This window comes from Helicoverpa armigera, chromosome 7 (genome assembly GCF_030705265.1).
Source record: "Helicoverpa armigera isolate CAAS_96S chromosome 7, ASM3070526v1, whole genome shotgun sequence".
NCBI lineage: Eukaryota > Metazoa > Arthropoda > Insecta > Lepidoptera > Noctuidae > Helicoverpa > Helicoverpa armigera.
Genome location: NC_087126.1, coordinates 11,836,471 through 11,864,423, shown reverse-complemented (window position 1 = coordinate 11,864,423; position 27,953 = coordinate 11,836,471). Strand labels below are relative to the sequence as shown.

Here is a 27,953-nt window from a genome sequence, read left to right as displayed (position 1 = left end):
AACGTGCCATCCGAAACACAGTCTCTGGTGAAAGTACATACAGAAAAGTTGCATTGGTACTTGCCTGACCTGGAATCGAAGCCGCGCCCTCATAATTGACAAGTTGGTTCTTTATCCACGAGGCCACCACGACTTTTTCGCCGGCGACGTCATTGGTAAGCAGTTGAAAGAAATGGGTTATCAAACCAAAAGCTCAAAATGGCGAAACACGTCTTTGTATAGTTCACAGCAACATAGACATGAAGCTCAGCGCTCTTCATACTGCTAACATATTAACTTACAACAATCACCAGGAGTTGCTGGAAGATCTATGTTGCGGCGTATCTAGATCTGTGTCGTGTCATGCTTGCGGTAATAAAAACCCGAAATATATGGCTTTTGATCATAGAAAAGTAATAAAATGTGGGTTTCTGTTCACATTCAAAACAGTCCCCTGATGCCTCAAACAGTCCCCTGTCATAATTTTTTGGAAAATCGCTAATAACTCGGAAAATAGGTACAAATTCAGTGGGCCTCCTTGTCTAACTAAATAAATAGTTAATTTTCTTTGGCATAGGACTAGGTTTTTTGTCAAATTTAAAAAAAAAATTGCCAGGACAGAAATTGTATGGAGCTGAACGAGCTTACAGAGAATCGCCCTTATCATGGTTGAATAACCGCACTACTATCAGAAGTATATTTAAACAACCGTTGTGATTAAAATAAGAATTGCATAAATGTAGATGACTCACTTGATATTCGACCTTGACATTTAACAGAAGTTGAATCACAAACTTCTCTCAATAATACACTCGTACAAGGATGTTTTGTCACTTGAATGATATTATCCGATGGCGTAACTTAGTCATACTTTCACTCTTTTAGAAGATTGCTATGTAAATTCTAATATTTGCCACGTGCTAAATGATCCTTGTATAATGCTAATGCTCGTTTTGCATACTTTTAATGTCAAAACAGATTTAGATTGTAAAGTTGTATACAATTCGAAACATGACCTACAACAGTCAACCACACCAGCATATTACTACATCCAACATAATTCATTCGAAAGTCGAAACTAACACAAGTACAGCAATAACCTTAACTTTGGCGGGATATCAATAAACTCGGATCCGGAACACGACGGAGTCACGCAAAGACATAAACTTCCAGCTCAGCCAATGAACGGCCTGTATGACAAACTAGTTGAATTACATGTGATTCATGAATGGGAAGCTAACATATGAGTTTGTAGTTGATACAACACTATACTAAGCTTATCTGAAGATACATGAGATTTTAGCAGAATTAGAGACGACAGATGAAGAAAATTGAGACGATAGAGGAGCTTTTAACTGGTGACTCAATTCCTAACTGACAATTCGACTGATAAAGATTCAAAATCAGAGAGGGATCACAAAACTTGTGTTAAGAATTATCGTGTAAATAGTGTCAATAAAACAATTATCAAGCATCCAACTAACATAAAAGATAGCGATAGCACCCATAAAACAACACAAAAGTAACAATGAAACAGGATCTCCACGAGATGAGATAACGGCTGATGTCATGGCGTCACCTCAAGCTCGGGTTAAGTCGAGAGCTGATCGATCGCGACCTTATGAGGGACTAATTATACTGCGGCGACACGACGGCTATTTATATGTGGAACTGCGACATTAAACGTACATAAAATAGATGACTAAAATAACCAACTTCAGGGGTATGAGTTTTGATTGATTGTTTTAATTAACCCAAACATCTTTGAGGCATATACCACATTATCTCTTTGCATGTTCACCACTGACCACAAATATTCGTTCAATACTCCAAAACAGACCTCAAACAGTTCGCTAATTAGTCAAAACCTCACACGCACCAAACTTTATTCAAACAAACCCTAGCTCCGGTCAGAACCTCGTAATGAGCTGAAAATCAACCAATTAACTAAATGCTAATCCACTTAATTACCGACACGGAACCCAAATTAATCTCGCTACTGGTCCAAACTAAACATTCATAGATTTCCGGAACTGTTTTACATTAAATAACAGACCATTTAGTGTTTCTATATCACTCATAGTAAACCTTTCTACAGCTGATCGGATTTAATTTCTAACGATTAGCAAGTCTTGACTCCTGATGGTGATGACAAGCTTATTAGAACTCATGGAACTGTGTCCAGTGACAGATTTTATAAAGCGTATTCTCAAGTCATCAACACGCTATAATTTATATCCTAGTTGTAAATTGAATCAAATTTTATTAATGTTATTTAAACTCTGCACTTGAAGAAGGCTCTTCAAACTTAGCAGCGTGAAATCTAAATGCTCAAACGTATCAAGGCAACTTTCGACCTGTGCCACGTTCTGAAGCTGAATGTTGCAATGAACCCTTGCGTATGAATGCAGACCAGGAGGTGAAGGCCGGGTCAGCTGAGTTGAGAGCTTGCCAACCGGCTCGTCCGGCTGCCAACTTTATGGCCGAACTGATGCATCAAACTGCTCTTCAAATTAACATGCAAACGGTATTGCACATGGAAACCAACATCTTAATAGCGGGACGGATTAAGATCAGGAATTCGATACCGTTTCCGAATAGCTGAATGATAAGACGCTGAGTCACAGGTTTTGTGATATACGTGTTGCGCAAAATTGTTTAAAAAAGGGATTCATAATGTCGTTTCTGACGTCGTTGACAGTACAAAAGGTCTCGTCCAATTAAAGTGTCTTCAAAAAGATCTTGCAACGATGTTGATAATAAACAGTTGCAGTGTTAATAAAGTTTATTGATTCTGATGCACTAACTAAACTCCGGCAATGCAGTTGAACAATTAACAACGATCAATTTTATGAGTTTACCAACCTTAGCAATTGCGAAACATGCCTCCTTTTGTTGAGGCTATCAAGTTTTCTATCATTCTAATACCGCCGATCAATAATATAATATTCTTAAGTCCCTTTTGGGTCAGCCACGAAATATTTATCAATTTAAGTGAATGATCGAGGGACTTCGCCCACTCTTTCTCCAAAATATTAGAGGACATTACTCTTTGCTTGCGTATATTTTTTTATACATTCGATACATTTAATATTCCTCTCAATAGCAATTGTGAGTTCAAACTGATCGTCGTTTCAATTAATAACTGTGTAGGTCAAATGGCGAGTACCGTGTAGTCATACTCAACGGTCACAAATCAAGTGGTCTATACATTAAATAATAATATTATAAAGCTGAAGAGTTTGTTCTATCTCAGGAACTACTGGTCCGATTTGAAAATTTCTTTCAGTGTTAGATAGCCCATTTATCGAGGAAGGCTATAGGCTACTTTTTATCCGGGTACGGGAAGTAGTTCCCACGGGATGCGGGTGAAACCGCTGGCAGAAGCTAGTTATTTATATTTCAAATCAAAGTCAAAGTCAAAGTCAAATCATTTATTTCATTTAGGCCTTTACAAGCACTTATGAACGTCAAAATTATAACTAAGTTTGATTCTAGTTGCCCATTCCAAAAGTAGCTTCCTATGGAGAAGAACGGGCAAGAAACTCCATGGTTACTCTTTTTAAAAATAATATTGTATTACAATTTGTATGTATTGATACATACAGTAAAAGCATGCGAAGATCATGTAGAATCGCAAAGACAAATGAGGACAAAGTGACAATTTAAATGCTACATGGTGTTCACATTTACAAATTGGTTTATATTTTGGTACAAAGTTACAAACAAATAATCAAAAGATGAATACAATTTTATTTGCTGGTGTAATTTTAATTTGTTAATTAATAAGATATTGTCAGTATGTCCTATGGAGCAGGACCAGCATGTTTCCAAGCATTTTTATCTTGAATGTAACAAGGGCGGATCCACCGTTGTGGGCACGATGGGCATGCCCACAACCTTATTAGACTTCTGACATCACACTTTTACGGTTTTTTGAAATCGATAAGCTGATGATAACACTAGGGAACAAAATAAGACTTTTTTTTTGCATTTAATTTTATGACTGTTGTTTAGATACTAATTCGAGGTCACCATATTTTTTTTCTAACAGCTTTAGTTTTTGAGGTACTTTTGTGTCCCAAAACTCAAAAAAATTCGCGCTCGCTACGCTCGCGGCTTCTTCACTTTACGGTGGATTAGATCCAATGTCGAAAACGTTAGATTAGTTTAAGTTAAAATTAAAAGTAGAAAAGGATAGCACCCCCCATAACGCCCTCTTTCAGCACGTTCTGGTTAAGAAGAAGCGGTGAAGAACAAAACAAACTTCCCAGCAACGCAGCTGTCTATTACAATAAAATTATTATTATTTACAATACACACTATTTTACATTTTTTAGTTGTTTTGGTACTGTTTTGTTCCAAAACTCAAAAAATTTCGCGCTCGCTACGCTCGCGGTTTTTTCACCTTACAGTAGCTTCTTTTTTACTTGTTTGGGTGATTTCGTGTCCCAAGACTCCAAAATTTTGCGCTCGCTTCTTAATTTCACAGTACTTTTTTTATAATTTCTATACGTATGTTTGTGGCACAGAACTCAAAAATTTCGCGCTCGCTCCGCTCGCGCAACTTTATACGGACTTATGCCACGTCTTCGTTTTTGGTTTTATAACTTGGTAACTACGACGAAATCTAAAAATGTTCCGGCTTGCTACGCTCGCGCAAAAAAAAACTACTCACAATCTTTCCATACATAAGGGTGCTTCAGTAATGATTGCACCCGATACATAAGCTAGAGACGGAACATACATAATAGAGAACATACATAGTAGAGTGAGCATACATAATATGCGTTTAGATATATTAAAAAAAGATGCAAGCAAGCAAGCAAAAAAAGCAGCGTTTTTAGCATTATATTAGATTGGTTTGTAATTTTATTTTGTCGTTTTTTTTGGGGTGCTCAATAGGGAGCAGCCCCGGGTGCCACCCGATGCTATGCCGCCACTAATAGGTAATACACTGGTAATAGTTGAGAAGTGCACCAAAGTAGCCGTTTCTAGTTCCGATTTTCTAGTAGCTGTGACCACAACCTTTTTTGAGGGTTGGATCCGCGCTTGGAATGTAATCTTCTAATTTATAATATGCTTGCTTACAAAGTGTGGCTTTTATATGAGTTTTAAACCGCATGTCATTTAGTTCCAGAATGTTGTCTGGTATTTTATTATAACATTTGACACAATATCCCATGAAAGATGTATGTACTTTAGATAGTCTAAACTGCGGGATAGCTATCTTATTTTTATTTCTAGTGTTATAATTATGTCTATCACATATTTTTTCAAACAAATGTAAGTTTTTCCTAACATACATGATATTTTCATAAATAAATTGGCAAGGTACGGTCATGATATTAATTTTTTTAAACAGTTCCCTAAGAGATTCACGACTACGTAAGTTGTACATAGCTCTGACAGCTCGCTTTTGCAAGATAAATATGCATTCAATGTCAGCAGTCGTCCCCACAGCAGAATGCCGTACGACATGATGCTGTGGAAGTAACTAAAATATACCAGTCTAGCTGTTTCTACGTCCGCTAGCTGCCTCATCTTTCTAATAGCATAGGCGGCCGAGCTAAGACGACCCGCAAGAGATGTAATGTGGGTCCCCACTGTAGTTTTTTGTCAAGAGTGATTCCCAGGAAAACTGTTTGATTTATAAATTCTAGTTTTTCACTATTAAGTATAATGTCACATTCACTACTTTTTACATTTGGCAATGAAAATCGAATGCATTTTGTTTTTTTTTCATTAAGAGCCAAGTTATTTGCGTTGAACCAATTTTGAACCTGGAGAATGGAATTGTTTACGTCGTCTAAGGTACGTCTACGTCGATCAATATTAAAAATAAGAGAAGTGTCATCGGCAAACAACACCATTTTAGGTTGATTATCAAATAAGTAGGGCAAATCATTTATGTAAACTAAAAAGAGGAACGGACCTAATATAGAACCTTGTGGTACGCCCATTGCCATCACTGAACCTCGTGAATTTACGCCGTTTACTTGAACTTTAAGTTGCCGACCATTTAGATATGATTTTAACAGCTGGAGAGAAGTATCTCTTATTCCGTAATGCTCTAGCTTTCGCAAAAGCGTTTCGTGATTTACACAGTCAAACGCTTTTGAGAGATCGCAGAAGATTCCAATAGAGTCTTCAGCTTCCTCCCAAGCCTTAAAGATGTGCTTGATCAAAGTTACACCAGCATCGGTTGTACAGCGACCTTTAGTGAAACCGTATTGTTCTTTGTGAAAGATGGAGTTTTTATTGAAATGGCGCAACATCTGTTCAAGCATCAACTTTTCAAATACCTTGCTGAGAACCGGTAAGACAGAAACTGGTCTGTAGTTATTCGATTCCTTACTATTTCCCGATTTGAATAAAGGAACTACTTTGCTGTGTTTCATTAAGTCAGGAAACACGCCTTGGTCTACGCTAACATTAAATATGTAAGTTAAATAAGGTGCAATTGTTTCAATAATTGACCTACATACCTTGACATCGTCATTATCAATCGACCAAAGCCCTCTTACAACTACACAGTTAATTCTGATGGTCAGTTATTTTGTGTGCCATGTAGCCGGACCTTTAGATCGAAGTTCGGTTTTGCTAGCCACATTAGAGCCTATCATAACAACGACCCGGGTTAGACATTTAGGAGTCGCCGTCGCCGGATACGGCTTGGACGACATGATGATGATGATGATGAAATCGTCATTAACAATTTCGAAGAGCACTGTTACTTTCAAAATCTAAACGTAACATATGGATACGCTAAAGAATTGCTATTCTTGTAAATGTGTACAACTAAAATATTTTCCATTACCACGGCCACAAGCGACCTCCCATTAGCAGTAGCAACGCCTATGTAATCATCTATGGGGCTAATAGTAGACCGCAACATGTTATTAAATACGACATTACATGTTGCTCGCTTGTTAGGACTTAAATTTTTAAACAAGCTTTATTGGTACGTAGAGCTAGAGATATAGATGAAGACGGATTTGAAAAGAACAAATGAGATTAAAATATAAGAGGAGTTATAGATTTTTTAAGATAATATTTAAACGCCGGCTGCTGTTGCTTGAGAGTTCAATGCGGCAACCTTTCTCATAGACAAAAACACATAGAGCTGACTCACCATAAAAATCTTCTAATCGTACTCTTACAGTGTACAGTGTGTTAGTGATTATAGAATGGAGACAATGCGTTTAGCAAAGGAAGTCTTTCTTTGTTTTTTGATATCTCAGAAAACACCTGAAGCTCTAAGGTTGTATATTAGATCGAAACCAATGTAACCCAAGGTGTAGGATTAACACAAGCACTCTCTAAAATACCGAAGACAAGAGTAACTAGAGATAGAAGCATACATTTTGAAAAATGTAATACCTTACGAGGTACAGGGGAGTACTAAGACAGCAGATTTGGAAACTTCACATCCGAGCGGGTCAGAAGGGGATTAAAGTTTGATTACAAAACGAAGACACTGGTTTTGTGAACCATACACTGCTTTAGATATCCTCTTATATAGAACAGAAGTTTAAGATTACCTGTCATTATTATTTGAAATAAACTGGATAGATTTAGGAAATCTATGTAACCTTTGTTTACTTCTCCTAATACCCCACATCCTATGCGTCAAAAGATTGCTAACTGAAATATTGGGTCTGACGTAGACGTAAGTAATTGTGCCCTTGAAAGTAGGAAGGCCTCATGCGGATACGGAAATTAAAAGTCGTACGCGCGTAAAAACGACGGCCTGGGGAAATAGAGCTATTTGTATTACGCTCAACTATGTGAGTTAAAGCGGTACAGAGCTTTTAAACAAAGGATAAGAAAAAAGCTTTTCTTTAAGACAGAAGTCTGTAGACATTTTAGTATAATTATGTACATTTGGAATCCAACAAAATTAATCAATCACGGCTTTTACCCAACTGCCAAGATGGGAAGAAAATGATTTACATTACGTAGGTCACTCGAACGAGGCCTATCCAATATCTTATAGGACTTATCAAAAATCAAATCTAAAATAGGGTCTGCTAAAGTACGTACCCTCCGTTTCTCTCACGTTTCGCCGAAACTCCAATAACATTGGTTTCTTTTATATGTTCGTACGTTTCTCATGCCGTTATTCGAGTCAGATTTGGGTATATTATTTTACATGACTGGAGTGGAAAGCCGGTACACCACGGAGTGTAATCCTGTCTGCCAGGGGATTGGAAGTGTAATCTCAGCCGCGGGCTAGAGTTGCTCTGTTCCGAATATGACGTAATACCGAATACGTTGAACTGTATCGATAAACTGGTGTATGAAGACGAATATTCAATGTAGGATTTCAATAAGCTGCATCGAAAACTTTGAAAGACAAGAAATATGTTTTGTCTAATGTAAAGGGAAAACGCCTACATAATAAAAATAACGTAAAAACGTACTTATACACAACCGAGAGAAGCGAGATTCCTTATAACCAAGATACCAATACCACTGACGCCGATATTACCAAGCATTTAACCGAATGAGTTTCTATGAAGTTTCCAATTTATGCTAAGCTGAACTTGCAGTGCAACGATAATAAACTATGTTAATACGAAGTAGCTTATCAGGAGGAGCCATGAGGAGAAGTGGGCTAATGTAGCCCCACACGCGATCCACCCGGAGTGCAGTGTTTTACCAGCAATTAGCGTTGTTTGTGCACCCAGTTTAACTTTCAACTTCAGGTGCATTTAGATACTGAATTGCTAAGTGACTTCAGCTTTTGGTTTTGTTTTTATTGTACGTGAGAATGAAAACTATTAACTATTTTGAGATGAAGTTGACATTAGTCTGGCAAACATTGTTTTTACTGAGTTTACGTGATTTGAAGTCTGGGACAAATCCCTTCAATATCTTTTGTGTACCGCCGCATATACGTAATTATTATTCCAATAAAATATTCTCTCTCATTAATATTCTAAGTTCAATATTAATAAGTACTTCCACTTTTCCGTCGCCATGGCTTCATAATTTGGCGGCAATCACGCCTCATTCCAAATTTAAATCTTCGACGTTAGTTTTAAAGTGTTTCCAGCTAGTGACAAGTGAGTATCGATCGTTTCTCCAAGTAGGTTGTCCAATTAGCTTCAAGGTTGGTCGTCATCAAGAGGCGCGTTGTCGGATTCCTGTCTGAGGATTAGAAGGCACGTGCTCTGTAATGAGCTGTTTACCTAGGGGGGGGAGGTACGCACTTCGTTAAGAGTAAGACAGTTTCTTTTTATGTGGAAGGACTCTTTGAAGGTTTTCAAGTTCTTGTGAGAATAAAGTGAATTTGTTTCTTTGTGTTTTGGATTTTAGTAAATCTGCTACGGTTGAGTAGATGTTAATGAATAAACTTTCGATAAGTGTCTCGTATTTAATGATTAGGTTATCATGAGGTTAAGTCCAGAGCTTTATACTATCGACCACCCAGAATACGCAGATAACGCGTGATTAACTAGTGTTATCAGCACGTCTTTAAACTGCATTCAATCGAAACATAACTACCTACTTAACCCCTACCCTAATTTACATAGAATTTATATCCCTTATTACACTTTATTCGCGAGCGCAGTAATATCCTCAGTCAACAAAAAACAAAAAACTAAAACTAATTCTACGAATTATACCGACTAAAACACATCAGCCTAGCAGTGAGAACCCAATTCATTACCATAGCAAAACAGGCTACAAATCCCGCGTAATGATGCAGGTATGAGCAGGTATGCCGGAGACCGGAGGGCTCTCGTGTTTAGCGCGCCGAGTGCTGCTTTGACGGCCCCCTCCAACCCAGCCGTGCTATGAGCAACACGGAAATTGTGCACGTTTGTGTTATGTTTGTGATTGTTTATTGTTCCTGTAATTTTTAGTAGTGCTATGTATGTAAGTGGGTAACACTGATTGATTTTATATGAGTATGTTAATTCAGAGATTTGCGTTAGACTTACTTAATCTTTTCTCGTCCTTATTTTTTCGGCACAATTATTTCGGCAATAAAATGATTAAATTAAGGTGACAATTGTTCCTGCATATTTTTCCAAATCAAAACACCTGGCTAAACTCGACCTGTCACAAACACAACTGTTTTATATATTTGCTTGGTATAAACTATCTCACCATGCACTCGTATGTTTGTAAACACAACCGCGGCCATACGCTCGCAATAATCATTTTCATCAGCGGAATAACAACATGATGATAAGTTACCAATTCTTATTATAGCATTCGTATTTAGCTGAGGTTTTATTGCTGCTACACGTATACACAAATGCTGGCTGAGATAAAGGACGCATGTGTAATATTTAGTTTTAAAATTCGAATTTAGAATGGTACAGTGCGCTCAGTATTTACTTGACAGTTCAGTGAAGATTGGGATGTGCTGTCATTAAAGGTCAAATTCAAAGGGTCAAGAGTTAAAACTATTCCCTATTGCTGTCAAATAGCAAATTTTATGGAAGATAAAAGAAATAATATCGACATAGGCACCAGACTGACGTAAGATCAATCAAGTGCGAAGGTTTTGAACTCACAATAAAAATTGTGCCAAAACAGATAGCAAAGGAAGAGTTGGTAAATATGCCAAGGTTTAATCCTAGGACACATAGATTCATGCATCGTGGAGGAATGCCAACAGACTTAGCCTTGAGCTACATTCTAGAACTTATGGAAGACAAGTTACATCGGGGAACTTAATTGCTATGTCTCCCGATATTGTACTGGTATCGTAATATCGTTTATCTTGATATCTTTGATTTATTTTAGTAAGGATATCAGTTGGGTTCAGCAACCTTTGATTCTGTTAAAAGCTCTCCGTTATACCATATTTTTGACTTAGAATGATTATTTCGAGTTTTCACTGCAAGGCGTATGTAAATCCCAAAAACATATGATTTATATCCTCATCAGTACAATCTGATTACTAAATTACATTCCGTTTTCGTTTACTTTCATGTCGTTTCGTTCGTGGATGTTACAGAAAATTTAATTTTGAAAATTACTTGCCGCAAGTCACGCGATTTCCATCGCTAAGCCGAGAGAAGGAAATATTAGAAATTATCCTGTTTTTAGAGGTTTAACGCCATAAAAACAATAATTAACTCTAACCTTTACATACAATCTCAGTCATTAACAGTGGTCACAACTAAAATAATTTATTAGGCCATTTTCCTAATCGTTACAGCATGTTCGTAAGTGTCGTATCATTTATGAGGTCATATACTTCAGCCAATTTATTAATCACTAACATATACGGCCACCGCTTCATAAAATTAGTGGAGCTACTAAAATATTAACTAGCCTGGCGCCCTGGTTTACTTGGGTTCGCTGGAAATACGCGGCCGTTACTCATCTGTAGCCAGAATGTCAACGATGTCAGTTTGAGTTATTTTTCAACTTTGAAATGTCTTACTGTTTTAAATTCTGTTAATATGTAGTTACTTTAAAGTTGCTGGTACTGGTTTTAAAGTTGGTAGTTAACTTTGCATAAAATTAGGTTTATTCTGCGTGCATCATTCCTCATCCTTATCCTCTTCAATACCCTCAAGATAAGCAAACAAAATTCGTGCATGACCCAGTCTTGAAAAAATCCTTATGTACGTAAGAATCCTCGCGCATATCAAAGAAACCTTTTGAAAACATAAAGTGCTATCGAAAGCAATTCGCTCACAAACCGCAACAGACGGCCAGACAAGACTCCGGCGAATAATCAGACGAAACGGAATGAGAACGTACCGCAACCAATTCATTTCTACACATCAAAAATTTCCTTCCACCTGTGGGAAAGAGGTGAGAACATTGTCTGACTCCCTCCGACACTGCAATGTAGGTCGCAGGAATATTCTGACAAGACAATTGTGTGCGAACATTCCAGTTCTGAATTCAGTTCTGATGTTTGAAGACGGATGAAGTAATAATATTGACGATTCAAGAACTTCATATTACGCCTCAAAATATAGAGCTCTATTCAATTGCGACTCTTTTATCCTTTTGTTGATTCAGAAATAATAGTAATCAAATGAGGTCTCTCAATAAAGTTGGCAGGGAAAAACCATTTCGGTTTATGAAAGTGAATGTGCTGCGATTAATACATAAAAATGTTTTGATTCTCAGCTTAAATTAAAAGTTTCTTTGCTACTACACCAGGCAAGGTCAGAAAGCTCATTATCTTTGCCTGAAAGCTTAGCATGTAAAACTGTAATACACAAAGCTAATCGATAAACATCCCGATTGAAAACCACCAGAGATTCTAGAACAAAGTCACAATAACGGAAGAGAAAACTTGCGATATTGCATCCCCGGCGGGCTCGATGTTTGATGCAACATGCTTGATACCAAACTTGCACATGTCCAAGTTGAGAACACTTGCCTGCTCTACTTAGTACTTACTATGTTCTTAGATAAGTACATTATGTCACTATGTAGGTGATGGAAGCATCTGTCACATATAAACTCTCAGATAACCCACTTCTTATATTCAAATTAAATTAATATCTCTTTGAATATGGGTAGCAACATACAAAAGTTTTACAAACGATTCATATTTACGTCCAACAATGAAAATAAACGAGATACCAATCGTGTAACGTACAATATTTGCATCGCGGACATCCAAACGTTATGCATGTCCCTGATATGCACTGATCAAACAACTACTATTTATTTGTACGACTCCAGCCGAATTCGATATTAAAAGCAAATATTTGTTCAAATACTTGCTCCAGTACACAGAACAGTTTTATTTGAGATGTGACGGAAAATAAAAATAAAACAAATTCCATTTGACATAGTTCACTCATTTCCCTTTGCGCTCTATGGCACTATGACAGTGTCAAGCATAAAGTAAATAACCACTAGAGAGCGCACTCGCCAATTTCTTCTAAGAACACGACTCACCACTGCGGGCAGGGGGGGGCGACATAATCCGCGGCTACTATTGGTCAGTTCACGGTCGCTACTAAAGGATCGTACTGATCGTAGCCTTATAGTACGCGCAAAATCACTAACTTTTGGCGAGCGTCGGGGCACTGTATGCGCAGTCAAGTGGTTTTATAGTCTTTGGTGTCAAGTTACTCCGGGCGTACTGTAGTCGCGTATAATAGTGTTTTGTTGAAGCAGCGCGGTTATCAGCACACGTGACCGCCGCGGATATGTGCTAATCTTTGCACAAATTGTGATAACGCATTGTCTGCCATTGTTAGTCAGACGTGAATACTGATCGATGTTTTTATGCGTGTATTGTTGAAATCAATATTTGCTGAACAGGTTTCATGTTTGCACTGCTAACGTATAAATACTGGTAATTTACTTTGTGATGCTGAATTTGAATTCAGGTCATTTTCAGGTCCCAATATGAAGTATTTAAAAGGTCGATTTCACAAAATTTTGTCCATATTGAACTACGTTATCAATGAAGTCTTGGAATGTCAAACACCGGTCTAAACAACTAGTTAGGTGTCGAACTAATCGCTCCCAATCAGTGGCTCGAACTGTTCAAACGTGTATATGTTAAACAAAGGTGAGATTACCACAGTGTAACTTTACGATTGGGCAGTTAAGTAATATTTATTTAGTCAGCTGCTAACTGGTCGTGACGTGGGCGTGTTTACACTCTGTGGTATTTTAACCTGTAGTTAGCAGAATGTTAACCGCCGTTGTGAACGTTATATTTATTATCTAGATGTTGATCTGCTTACTAGAAAAATAGGATTAGCTCCATACAAGTAATGTCAAATTCCTATCTTAAGAAGGCAAAAATATGGATTAAATATTGGGAACGGCTGTAAGTAATAAAAAATATATTTTCTCTTTACACAGAGGATCACAGGAGCTTATAAAACTAGACTACACAGTGCATTGATACCCTGGAATTAGTCGCCCGGCTGTTACGTACATAAATCTTGGATTCGGTTTTTATTTCCATTGCATTCAGTTAAATTACATTGAGAACAGTAGAGGCATATGTCAGATTTTGTGGCGATCCGGTCATGGGTTTGGAGTAGCACAATAATTACGTTACCTCCCATTATGACGTCACTACCGTGTGCATTGAACTATGACTAACAAAGCGTACCTAATACTGAACACAGGTCGCTCTTTCAAATCACTATCGAATTTGGATAGTTTGGGTGTGATCAATTATTGCACACTTCTATTTTGCATCTTTTATCGATTCCGGTTTTTTGAGAACAAGCAAACTATAAGATAACTATAACAACTATATGATAAGTTAGGTATAACCTCGGAGATCTTGATATAAGATAAATTTGAACGCTGCAGAGATAAAAAATAATACTCTTAAACGAATTAAGAGAACTATTTAATCTCGTAGACATAAAAGAAATCATTTATCCGCAAAGAGGTTCGTATTGCGAATATTAAAAAGACGAGTAGGCACGGTCCAGCTATAAATCCGATCTCGTTTTAATCATTATTCAGCCGCATTGTCTGTGCCCCGGACAATGCATCCGGCCTCAAAAATACGCGTTCCGAATACGAATCAACTGTGAACTTTGACAATTTTACAATTTCCATACAGTAAATATTACATACAGCAGTACTTATGAACACAGTAATATACATTAAAACGTAAACAAAAAAAACAATATTAAAAGTATAAACCTTTCGCCTTACGTAAAATGTAGTTGGCGCATTATTTATTTACTTTTCATATTGTACGCGGGACGTTTGTTAGTTTGGCTGTAGTAGCACCCAAGTGGAACGTCTGCATAGATAAGTTTTCATTACTTACCTATTTCAGTGTGGTAGACGAGCACTATAACTTTGGAAAACGTAGATACCAAGTTTGAAAATGATTTTAATTTATGCGAAATTTCCAGTTTGCGGGCTTTACATTTATTGCAATATTGTTTTCAATTTCAGGCCGACAGCAATGTTGTAGAACAAACTGTAATGGCCGCCGCATGGCGTTCGAAATTCGAATGAATCACTAGTGACGTCACGCGCTTGTTAATTCGTGACGAGCAGCGATATGTGATTTAATAAAATAGCAGTTTCGCATCGTTAGCCGTATTAATTAGGAACAATTAGGATGTGATACTGATTCGCTGTATATTGACCTCTATGGTAATAAGAGTGGACAATGTACTCGTATTACAACCAGGTATCTGATGAATAAAGTGTATGGTAATTGGAAATCTCGTAATATTTGTTTTATTTGCCTCAATTTGTAATTTCGATCAAGCAGGTTCATCAGTATAAACGGCAAATATAATTGATATTGCAAAATTAAATTTGACAAAACTTAATTAAATATAGCAAAAGGATCTGAATTTAATTAAATATTTAATTATTCGTTATTTTGAACACTTCAAAGCAAAACTAATACAATTTTCTGCAAAGAATCTTTTGCGCAGTATTTTTTTCCCAGACAGTCGTCTAATGACTATAAACTAGGAGTATCACTTGACTAAATTGGTGTACTGGATATTTCTAACTTTATTTTTAGCTTCTACAGTAAAACAGCAAGAAAATTACACTACAATTTCGACATCTATCATTATTATATTCGGACGGGGCACTAGCTTGAATTTTCTTCGTGAAAATTCTTGGAAACACTAAAGAGTATTTATATTTCATAGAACAAATCGAATGACCCGCCTTCACCATAATCGAGCAATCGTAATTGCGATCACGATCGACGGTGATTTACGACTCGAGACATTATATGTGGACGAATATAACTGTAACTTTGTATGTATGTTTATAAATGTCGTCATTGAGCTCTTGTCTTATCGATAGCTCCGTAATATGCACGCGGTAAATTACGACACTATTAATTTGTTTTTATTATTCTTTCCTTTTGACATGTCAATGTTATCGATTTAGGTTATTGGGTATTTACAACACTTCATTGGTGTGATCGATCGAATAGAGAACATTTTTATCATGTTTTCTCACACAGAGATACTGTGAAAATGGTAACATTACATAGTGCAAATTTTCAGGCTGATTGTCACAGCAACAGCATCCTGTTTTACTTTCAGGAAAGATAACCCCTTCTCTAAAGTTAACTTGGTGAACATTAAATTAATCCAGCTGAGCTGCACAAACTCCAACTTTGCCATAACTTGTTGTTTTAGTTCAAAAAATATATAGTAACGACGGTCAAAATCAAGATGGCGGAATAGCCGAGCTGTCACAATTGTAATTCAGCTCAGAATCCCGGTAATCCTCGGCAGCCGTGTACAAATCCTGTCGGACAGTCGCCACTACAGCCAGATTAATTATGATACAGAAACTGACATAGGTTATTGATGACTAGCTTAGTTTGCAGGTAGTGGACAACTGGACACATGCGTCGTGACGAATTGCCTGTCTCCAGATATATGGAGAGATGTTATGAATTATCTGGATGCTTGCAGGAATATTGGTTGTTAACTTTTTTTAGAAATCGTCTGTAATAAATGCTTATTTTAACAATCTTTCAGAAGCCCCCGTAATGCCACTAGCGAGTTCTATAAAATGAAATCTATCAAACAAATTGGCAGACAAAAACAATGATAAGATACGGTTTTTGCTATAGAAAAGGTAGGTAGGTACTACTGCTTGCTCCTAATATGATGAAAAATATATTTTCCTTTACATACTACTTGAAAAATCAAGAAAATGTGATCAAAAAGGGAAAGTGTTTTAGTTGGTACTTATTAAAATTTCTGCACGCTGCCGCATGATCAATATTTACACACTATGTTATTATAATGTAACAAAAACCATCCAGTTATAAATAACACATAACTATTTCCTTAACACATCGTTCATTGAATAGGTACTACAATTAATTACGCCACGATTATAACGTTTTGATATCAAGACCTACAAATCATAAAACGATGAAGGGAACGCGAAAGCAACTAGTCTGGCTGTCGGCTCTTAATTAAATGAATCACTAGCACAAGTCCGAGATAACAATGAACAAATCCAATTCCCCTGTAATTACTTATCTCGGGAGAGCAGAAGATAATGAGCGCTCGTGGCGCGTGGGCCACATCGCTAAGAGAACACTAGCGACTAAGGAGATGTATCACTCTGTGGAACGGAACAGATTTAATAACTGTTGAGTGATGCACACCACTAGTGCTTATAACTGACGTTTTGTTTTCCATCAGATCGGAATTGAAAACTATTCTTTTTTTTTGGTTCCTAATTTAAAAAGTTTCAATCATATGCCGCCTACGTAGTTATTGTATTCTTTTTGGATAATGAAAAATATCCTGAATGCAGCAGCTTAAGCATGATGTGCTGTTAGGCATCCAATTTATTTCAGGGTATATTTAGCCACTATAATCCCAAAATGCTTAGCTCAGTGATAAAAACGCTTTACCTACTCATTGATTTTCCCGCTGGTTTGCCCCCAGCGAGGTTTTATACAGAGATGCGGCTAAAATATTTATCAACGCTATGCAGCGGAAGATAACCGCGATATACCAACAACTGTTATCGCAGAATTTACTACATATTGGCAAACCATACAACCAGAATGCATCTAACCACATCTAACGTTACTTTGTAACGATATTCCTTTTTCGTTCTACTATCTTCATAATCCTTTGTTGATAATATTCAGCCTTCATTCATTTTCAATTTCATCGAAACAAATTGCAAAATTTTCTTCTCAAGGACAGAACGAATAGCATTTAATTTCAGAATATTCAGTGAGTCAGGCTTGAGTAGGTACCACCTGCTAACTACCTGTAACCGATTTTTATTCATAACAAATTATTTATAGAGCATTTATCTTTAAGCCTCGTTTTAATCAATAATTGAGAAGATAAATCTAACAATGAGTCACGGATCTAAGGCTGTGTAGCGGTCGCTTCCAGCTGCGAACTCATGTTTGCTTACATCATACTGCATTAAAAATAAATAGCGACGTGCTCCGAGTGACATTGTTTTCCTTTTATCTCTGTTACTAAACATTCTACACGATATTCAATTTAATACGTGTAAATACGTAGCAGCTACCTAGTTACTTACTTCTATATCTGTGTATTTATAAAAGATGTTTCCTTTATCAGAAACTCCATTACTGCAATACATTCGTTTATCTGAGGATATTCCTGCGAAAATATTTTCCCCTTTAAATCTGTAATTTTCGAGAGAACAATGGCCTGTGCAGGCTTTCGCACTTATTTTCACCGGACAATGGTGAAAAGGAAAACCAACAACATCCGAGCAAATATTGCGAGGGCGACTAAATACACCTAAAACAATTCGCTGACTCACCCGAGTTACACAAAAACTTCCCAATATTCTCACGCAGTTCAGAAGAAAGAATTAGACAACTAGAAATTGTTTCTTTCATGGATAACCACAAAACCCACGCAAATTGGCTCGTTCCGCAAATTCGGGAAAAGAAAGGGCAAAGTTTTAAAAGCATACCGCTGTTCAAATTCGGAGTTTTCAATGGAGAACGATCACAAATAAATGTTTGTTTTCCATCTTCTGTTACGAGCGCGACGTAATTTACTATTTAGGAGTTTGCTCATTAACTTTGCTCGGCGGCTGGCGGAATTTGCACGAGGGCCCAGATGGGCCAAGGTGCTTTAGACATAACTTTTCACAATAAGTAAACTTGGAAGGGAAATAGAAGCGAACATAACGAACTTCGCTTACGGTCGCTTGTCGTTTATTATAAGTTTCTTTCTACTTTTACGTTATATCGATCATTAACAGTATCCGTGTGGGCCATTCAGACCTTGACATGGAAATGTTTAACTTTCCTGATTGCAGGAAGTTATCGTTGTTATGAGAAAATATTTTTTGTGTGAGTCGTTTATGTAGGAACCTTCGATAACCCCTTAAATTGCTTCTAGGGTAAGGTGAAATGAGAAAAGCCTTTTTTGGACTCTCCAAATGGATTTCTACGGATGAGAGTGCATTTTGCAGGTTTTTTTACCTTGCCATAAGCAAAATATCAGAATGTGTAGTTGGTACTTGTGCATTTTTATAAAAAGTCATACGACAAAGGGCAAAGGTATTATTATGTGCAAGCGTTTATCTTATCTGTTATCAGTTCAATATTATGATCGCTATTCACCGCCTACGGGCACAGGTGCTCCACTGATCAGTAATCAGACGAAAAATATTATTTGCCAGTATGATACAAACTAGGTATTAAATCTTATTAGATTGTGACCACAGGGAGCCTATTGCTATTATACAGCCAATGAAGTGTCTTATGTCAAAGCTACTTTGACGCAAGCTAATATAATATCGGCAATCTCAATAATTTTGGGAAAGTTGCTTTGTAAGAAACCACGTAATGCATCCAAGACTATCACATAACTCGTGGAACACACTATCCTGGCTGCAGAAATGTGAACGCGGTGCAGCAGCGAGTGGAATTGTTGTGGCTAGGATTGTTTTGACAGGTTGGTCGTCGCTGGCGGAGACTGGTCGGCGTGCGGCGTGCGTACAGTTTACACAACAGAGGCTGCACGCTGGCAGCCGCGCGCTCAGGTGAGTCGTGTTATTAATACGGCACCGGCACTCGAGCGTAGTCGCCCCTCTCCGCAAGCCCGCGCTGCTCGCGTGCCGCTCATCGCCATTATCTGCGGGACCTTGGGCCGCGCCGCGCGATAAAACCACTTACCTTTTTGATTTGGAAGTGGTCGGGGCGCAGAGTCTCCTGGATCTCCTGCTCGGTGCCTCGTGGAGCCGCCTGCACCGAGCTGCGGAACCCGTCGAGCACCCCCTTGAACGTGAACTTCTTCATCGCGAATAACCGAGTAGCGGGTCCTTTGTCCGAAGGCCGCTCGCGCCGGCCGCGGCTACATCACAGCCGTCCGCCGCGGACAGCGAGCCGGTTTTGGCGGAAGGAAGGTCGGTCGCTCCCGCGCTACACTTGGTCGCTACTGCGCAGGGCCGCCCGGGGCCGCCGCCGACGCCGACACGCGCCCGCCACGCCGACGATCGACGAAAACTAGGCGAGGCACCGCCTCCGGAATGTACAGCAATGCGGCTTCACTGACGGATCGATAGCCGGGACAGCACAGCAGTGTACACACGCGCACTGGCGACACGCTGTCAGCGAGGCCGCCGCGGACTGGCCGGAAAGAGCACGACACGACCGATCGATGTGCTCGGCCCCGCTCAGAAAAGAGATGAACACATATTGCGCATGTAGGCGCGCCTTGCGGAAGAAAAATTTCACAGCTGATAGCCAACTAGTTCCGCACGGCACCGCAGGGTGGCGCTCGTTAGAAAACAACGTGTGCATTGAAGTGACAATATAGATCTGTCAAATGTCAAACCGGTTTGGGTAATATCGGCTGTCAAAATAGTTCAATCTTTGGAAATTCTACAATAAACTTCATATTATCGGTGATTTTCGGGCTGCAATTACAGTAAAAATGTCGTTCAAAGTGATAGCTAGGTGTTTCAATACGCTGACTTATGTCGGAAGCTACCAGAAGATCAGAGGCAGACCATACAGGTGTAGTGTTTACATTATCATTTTTTGTGTATTTATAAACAGTAATAAAATGATTTCGTTAACTAGGTTATGACAAAAAACATTTTCGGCAATAAGCACACTCGCACTCAGTTCTGTAGTTTAAAATGTAAAGTAACTAACATGGAAAAAATAAGTTTTAGTGTGTGAATGGCTTACGTGATCGATTGATAGTTGAGTCATATATCTTGTGAATTGTGGGCTTGTTGTGATATTTGTACTTCACGGCAAAAGTGACTGCTACCGATACTATAACTGAAAGACTTCTGTTATTACAAACTACTTCATTTTATTATATAAACATCCAAAAATAAGATACCTGTTGATCAGGCATAAGATCCAGGGGTTCAGGGTTTCTTTTGATTTATAATACTGTTAATATATATTACTGTATATTAGTGCTCATATTTTGGTAGAAAATGTAAGACTTAATCTGGAAGATAAGAAATGTAGGTCAACACCACTTGTAACACTGTCATGGTAAACTTATATAAACAACACACTTCAGACATCAATATAAAACAGGTATTGAAAATAGGGCTGCCATCCGTCCGGGTTTCCCCGGATTTGTCCTCGTTTGGAGGCCGTCCGGGGGCCGTCCGGGCGGGGTTTCAAGAAGTGTCCGGGGAAAACCCGACATTTTCATAGGGCCATCTTAACCTATGGTGCTTGGGTATGCGAATTACCCGGGCGCCTAATAATGCAGAAGTCGAAGTGTCCCAAAACTCCAAAATTTTCGCGCTCGCTTCGCTCGCGACTTCTTTTCTTACCACATTTTTTTTTACGTTTAGCTACTTTAATATCCCAATATTCAAAAAATTTTGCGCTCGCTTCGCTTGCGGCTTCTTCACTTTGCGGATTTTTTTATTATATATGTTTAGGAGCTTTAGTGACCCAAAACTCAAAAATTTTCGCGCTCGCTGCGCTCGCGGCGACTTCACTTGACAGTTGTTTGTATTTTTCAACATTTTTTTGTCTAACCTATCAAGAAGGTAACTCCTAGTTTCCATATGAGCTTTCTTAATTATGACCTTCGAAATACATTAAGTCACAATCTTTCAAAACTAGGTACTACATGAGCTAGAGAGGCCCTGACTTTTCATGTAAGGAAGGACCTCATTGAATTTAAGTAATATGGTAATATTAAAAATTAGGTCTTGTTTTGTTAATCAAAAAAAATCGGACTCGTCCGGGGAAAAAATGCTATTTACGCCAAATGTCCGGGTTTTTTTAAATATTTGTCCGGGTTTGGCGAAATTCGAAATGGCAGCCCTAATTGAAAACAACAATAGTATAAATAAAGCTAACAGTAAATGATAGTTAAAATAAATAAATCAGACTAAAATGTAAATAAACATAGCATAAATATAGAACACCAACCTTCATAGACATAATTCAGCAACCATAAATTAACTACAACCTCTTTGATGCTATAATCCAAAACAACCTTTCAGATTATACTGTGCAGCAATACTTGGCTCGGGCTATGTAGCATACAGTCAGTTCAAACAGAACCAGGCTGAAATGAAGGAAATTATGCAGCTGAAGAACTACATGGCTGAACCCATCACTCCCAAGGAACAACTGGAGAAAAACATGGATGATATGAAGACACAGATGGAGTTGCTTATCATGAGGATACAGGCGGAGTTCTGTCGCGCCTTAGAACAGGAGGAAGACCGGGTAAGAATAAACAAGGGAACAAGGAAAAATATATTTATTTGTGCTTTAAGTAAATTGTTGTTCATTCAGTATTGATGGGTCATACTTAGATTACTGTTTATCAGAGATCATACTATTTATTTTTAACCCCCGACGCAAAAACGACGGGGTGTTATAAGTTTGACGTGTCTGTGTGTGTGTGTGTGTGTGTATGTGGCATCGTAGCTCCCAAACGGATGATCCGATTGTAATGCGGTTTTTTTTGTTTAAAAGGTATGTCAGTCGGGAGTGTTCTTAGCTATGTTTGGTGGAAATCGGTTCAGGTCTTCAAGGTCATCAGCTCGTTTGCTAGATGTGATAGGAATGTTACACGCTCAGTTTACTTGCAAGTATATGTGGGATCTGAAATTTGAAACACTAATGTCTTTTGGAACCACTGAGCTGGTCTGCTGTTAGGGCACGAAGGTAGGAGACGTAACCCTGAACTGCCTTTTAGTAAACCCATCGAGTTTGGGCTCGTTGAATTTGTCTTGACGAGTTCTCTTCATGTTTCTGATTGACGAGAACCTGATGCTGGAAATGGGATGTGGCGGATGAAACTCTGGAATACCGGAATGAAACGGATAAACCGATTTATATTTTTGCTGAAAATCTAGAATGTCCAAAGGTCTTTATTGTTTCTCAATCTGTGCAATTCTCCCAGAGCCAGTTTGTCATGAGGATTATTAAACAGTTTCCTTTGGCCGAGATCGCATATAGCGACCCCATCTTAAGATAAAATAAATTAAATGAAAGAAGGAAAAATTAAGGAGCTCCTTTAAAAAGCATGAAATAAAATTAAATTATAAATTTAAAAAAACCCCCGACCCAAAAAAAGTACGCAATAATTATGACAAAAGGTTAAAAACGCTAAACCCTATAAAAAGCAAAAAATAACTTTTAACACTACGTAAACTAAATTTTGACGTGTCGGGGGACCGCTTTTTACCTTCATAAATACTTACATAAATCAAATGATACCTACCTAATTACAACATTCGTTTAAAAAAAAAACACGTATCTAAAGTAATGAATTAGAGCGGTCCCCCGACACGACAAAATTTAGTTTACGTAGTGTTAAAAGTTATTTTTTGCTTTTTATTGTTATTTTGTTTGTCAGCATGATAGCTGAAAGTAATTATTCATAGATTCAATATTGATAAGTTTTTTAAGCAATCAATTTCAAATACTATAGATCAATTTGTATTTGTAATACAGAAACCGTAATACAGATCATATTGTCATCTCTATGCACTCAATACATACATAAAATAATTATTTTCTTGTAGGCATGGGAGGATGAGAAAACAGCTGATGAATATGATTTTGAAAATGATGTATTTTTAATATCTCCGGTACGAAACCATGAATTATTTTTGTTTTATCCTTGGCAGATTTAACTGTGAACATAATTAACAACATAAATAACAATAAAAATATACTCTTTGAGTTAGTATAAACTTAGTCTTGAAACCATTCCCATTCTAGAGCCTTTTTATTATTTTTAGGAGCATACATCACACTACCATTTACATTCATCTTTGGGGCTTTTTGCGTCAATCCCCTTGGTATATCTTTTCTCCTCCTTTCATCCTTATCATTACCTGAAGCTGGAATTCCGATCCACGCGTCTGTCACGTGCGGCTGACGGCCGACAGAAGACTTCCATACTTCGACTATTGACACATAGGAGTTGGTCTCGTGTGCACGCGACGGATGCGTTGGTCGGAAAACAGCAATAGTCGCATGATGTTCATCCCTCCTTGACATATCAGCAAAAAAAAACAATGGATACTCCTGATACCTAACTGAATGCTGTAGTTTCCTAGTTATTAATTTCAGGTTATGAAAATGTTTTTGTGACTAACCACCATGAACAACTTTCTTGCACCAGGAAGCAAAATTCAAAGTGGACAGGTGGCTTCGTAAGGAAGGAGGTGGAGGCATCACATGCGTGCTGCAAGACGGACGCGTCTTTGAAAAGGCGGGCGTCAACATATCCGTGGTGTCTGGCACTCTTCCACCGGCGGCAGTGCAGCAAATGAGGAGTAGGTGAGTGTCATATATAAAGAACAAAATGACGAGCTAAGACGTCTTACCGAAAATCTCCTCAAAAAGTAGCGTCGCCAAATACAGGAGCCGAGTCATCTCCGCTCATATTTCCTACCTCCGAGTTGAGGGTGCTTTGACAACAGCCAAAATTTCTTGGTCAGAAATCTACGAAGCTACATAATGATTCTGATTGTATCGCCTAGGTAACTCAATTTCTGCCTATGTTGTGTTATGCAGACCAAAGACTAGACTATGCAAGCGTCTTTAAGAATCATCTTTGCGCAAGATTATTAATATCCTTGCACAAAACCAGAAATCTATCTAGATTATTCTAGATGATTTTAAATCGCTGCCCATAAACCTTTTTAATTAATACTAGATAGCCAAATCAAGAACCTAATTAAAATTGTATAATTTACGACCGAGCGATGTGTGAAAATAAATCAGTAGTTAAACATGCACTTGTTGCTTCAACATCGTATCTTATCGGTCTGGCTCCTGATCTGTATTGGCGCTGATCGTGACAGATGAGAGGAAATGATTCAGCTTAGTCTGTACTGAAGATATCGTGATTTATTGCATTCAGTGCAGCGTTAATCTGTAGGAAGTTAATTGCTCTTAAATCTCGGATTTGTTATAAGAACTTTTTTGTCTAATTAGGTTATAATGAATCTGTAACACGCAGCCATTACATTCTTCGCTTTTCCATTAAGCGGTCTGTTTCATCGAAAATATAGTCTACTAAAATGTTGTCTTTTCCTTCAGACATTTTTATCAAAGAACGTATACACGAGTTGTAAATGGCCTGATAATATTATGTTATCAAAACGGCTCACAGAAAAGGTCAAAATTCAGTATTTTTATTTCAATCAAAACATGATTGCGTATCTTTGGCTAAGCTACCTAATATTTGAGTACTATGTAATATATGACTTGTAAATAATACGAAAAGTTCGCCTGTCAGATACCGGCGATAAGATCGGTGATAAGCATAGGTACTCTCGAACTTAACTGTTACTCGAAACACTGTAACTGTCTCTGATGTTGAAGTATCAAGACTTCTAGTAAATGAACCTGTATTAGTTTAGGACTAGACACCTAATGGAATATTATTAGAAAAGAATAGGAAAAGCATATAATTATTGTACAAAGTTTTTTGCAAATTCATCCAGGCCCTAGTTGGTGAGATTAGCGCGTTCAAGCAAACTCTAACTTTCTTCTATAAGTAGTTAGATGTCACTATCAAGACCTATAAACGCCTGTCTCAATTCTTCCTACAGTAACCGTACAAAGCGGGATAGGGACAGAAACTGCGACTTTGTTTTGTATCTTTTGTGCAGGGGTAAAAAGCTTGAAAACTCTGAGCTGCCGTTCTTCGCGGCGGGGGTGAGCGCCGTCATCCACCCGCGCAACCCCATGGTGCCCACCATACACTTCAACTACCGGTACTTTGAGGTCACAGATAAAGATGGTGAGTTCATGTCGCCAGATTACAGAAATATTTTGTTTCATTTTTAAATAATATTGCCAGTTCCTCTCTTGCAAACAATTTTATTTGTCTACAGTCCTAGTAAAACCTACGAATTAATGCTCCTTTTGCACCTTCTCTGTCAGTGAGGATGGCTGTGCGGTGCATTTGGACAGAAAATGGCTGAGCACAAAGTCAAACCTGTTGAATTTAACTTCAGTTCATTGTTCCTTAATAAGGACCAAATAGAACCTATGTATATTAAAATAATTGTCTGTCTTGTAGGTGTCCAATGGTGGTTCGGCGGCGGCACGGACCTGACACCATACTACCTGAACGAGGAAGACGCGGTGCACTTCCATCTGACACTCAAACACGCCTGCGACATGCATGATGAAACATACTATGATAAGTAAGTTACAACTTTACTACTACCAGAATAGCAATATTGCCTTGATTTATTTCCCGGGATATTTTCTACAAGCTAAATAATTTTTACCACATAATGGTAGAAAAAAGGATCACTTTATTGGCAACCCTAAAAGCGTTAAAAATTACCCGGTCCATTGGTTAGCATGTTTAAATACCATTTCGTGATACTTCCTCACTTAATAAGATAATTATAGTAACAGCGTGAACAGAATTCCTAATTGAATTGGCTGTGGAACGGTTTTTGCTGAAGTTTTGCTTTTAATTATTAGATTCAAGAAATGGTGCGACGATTACTTCTACATTCCCCACCGAGGCGAGCGGCGCGGCGTCGGCGGCATCTTCTTCGATGACATAGACTCGCCCAATCAACAAGAAGCATTCAAGTTCGTCAGATCCTGCGCTGAAGCTGTCATTCCTAGCTACCTACCTATCGGTGAGAGTACTTTGCTTAGCCTATTTTTTCTAGAGTAATGAATTGTTGTCTATTTACTCAAAGGCTGAACCATTTTAGATAAAATTTGCCTGAGGGGTCCCTAAAATTGATCATATATGTTACGTTTTATGCAGAGCCTGAAGTATAATATTTATAAAGGAAGTGCGGAAAATTACAATTTTGTTTTACCATTATTATATTATATTTATTAAAAATAAAACTGCTATACTGTTAAATTAACATTTTCTTTTTATCCAGTAAAAAAACACAAAGAGGACGCATACGGCTACTACGAGCGCCAGTGGCAGCTGCTCCGGAGAGGCCGCTACGTGGAGTTCAACCTGATGTACGACCGCGGCACCAAGTTCGGGCTGCACACGCCGCAGGCGCGCTACGAGTCCATACTCATGTCGCTGCCACTTAATGCTGTTAGTATTTGTGTTATTTTATATATTCTGCTGATATATTAATATATCAGTATTCTAATAAAACTGCAGTTCTTGTAGAAATTACCCAAATATCGTTCCCGGTCCCGGCTGATTTTTTGTTATGGCAAGGAACATGAGTGTTGCCAATTTTAAAATGAATTTACCATGATTTGTTGATTGATTCGCAGGAAACGATTTTATAACATACTACTTTCAGAATTTAATTGGTTCTTAATCGTGCATATTGTATCTCTGTTTCAGAAATGGGAATACATGCATGAAACGAAACCAGATTCGCCTGAAGAGAAGCTATTGAATGTCCTGAAAGAGCCCGTTGATTGGTTAAAGACAAAAAAAGAAGGGCGGTCCACAGCATGAAACGTTAAATTTGTAATGGGTAGTGGGTTCAAGAATCACAGTGTAAACGACGCATCATGTAAAATACTGTTTTATAAATGTTAAATTATACATTATTAAAAATTTTGGTATTTTTCTCATAAATAATCCTTTGTAAATCAAAATAAACTACAAACCAATGAGGTACTCCTGGTTGGTCTAACAAAGATGAGCCTTGCGAAGTAATTCGCGAATATACATATAAATCTCGAAACAACTTGATGTTTCCAGAATTTCATTAGCACCTGGGAGCTACAGTGAAAACGCGTGTAGCAATCGCAAAAAAGTACTGTACGGGGGTGCCCAATCTGAAGGATTGTGATAAATACTGACACAGACAAAACGAATATGCTAAATAACAATACCTACATAGAACAACGATAACGCATGTACCGATAATTTCATAAGCGTCAAGCTGTTATCCCGTTGTCGTTTCACGAGTGTTTTCGTGTCGTCGCTTGGTAAGCATTATTAACACGGAGGAAAAAAGATTAACATTCGCAAAACGCGACGTCAACGACGCGTTTGTTGGCCGCAGGTACACACGTCGCGTTTTACTAATATCCACGAGTCAATCCAGCTGCAAAA

At 38.1% G+C, this 27,953-nt stretch overlaps 2 protein-coding genes across 5 annotated transcripts in view; one reads left to right on the top strand and one right to left on the bottom strand.

Moving 5' to 3' along the window:
- LOC110372784 (syntaxin-binding protein 5) overlaps positions 1 to 20,156 on the bottom strand; it is a 199,404-nt gene extending 179,248 nt beyond the window's left edge. The window contains 1 exon segment of the mRNA XM_049847691.2: positions 19,595 to 20,156. Within this exon segment, the coding sequence (XP_049703648.2) occupies positions 19,595 to 19,717 (123 nt within the window). The 5' untranslated portion in view covers positions 19,718 to 20,156.
- Positions 19,216 to 27,451, top strand: LOC135116630 (oxygen-dependent coproporphyrinogen-III oxidase-like). 4 transcript variants are annotated; one of them, XM_064035568.1, is made up of 9 exons: positions 19,216 to 19,461; positions 21,910 to 22,138; positions 23,446 to 23,511; positions 24,051 to 24,208; positions 25,549 to 25,679; positions 25,962 to 26,088; positions 26,378 to 26,541; positions 26,800 to 26,969; positions 27,231 to 27,451. In XM_064035568.1, exons 1-9 carry the CDS (start codon positions 19,265 to 19,267, stop codon positions 27,345 to 27,347), a joined length of 1,359 nt encoding a protein of 452 aa, XP_063891638.1. In that variant the 5' UTR covers positions 19,216 to 19,264; the 3' UTR covers positions 27,348 to 27,451. The 4 variants fall into 4 exon arrangements, with proteins under 4 accessions (XP_063891638.1, XP_063891639.1, XP_063891640.1 ...); XM_064035570.1 differs by lacking the exon at positions 19,216 to 19,461 and adding an exon at positions 20,202 to 20,437; XM_064035569.1 differs by lacking the exon at positions 23,446 to 23,511 and having other exon boundaries at positions 19,240 to 19,461.
- Positions 27,452 to 27,953: the final 502 nt, after the last annotated feature.

Coding starts and splice junctions, on each gene's coding strand:
- LOC135116630 (XM_064035568.1), top strand. CDS start 19,265: ATGCATCCAAGACTATCACATAACTCGTGGAACACACTATCCTGGCTG. Junction 23,512..24,050: donor ATGTATTTTTAATATCTCCG/GTACGAAACCAT, acceptor TTCTTGCACCAG/GAAGCAAAATTCAAAGTGGA. Junction 26,970..27,230: donor TGTCGCTGCCACTTAATGCT/GTTAGTATTTGT, acceptor TCTCTGTTTCAG/AAATGGGAATACATGCATGA.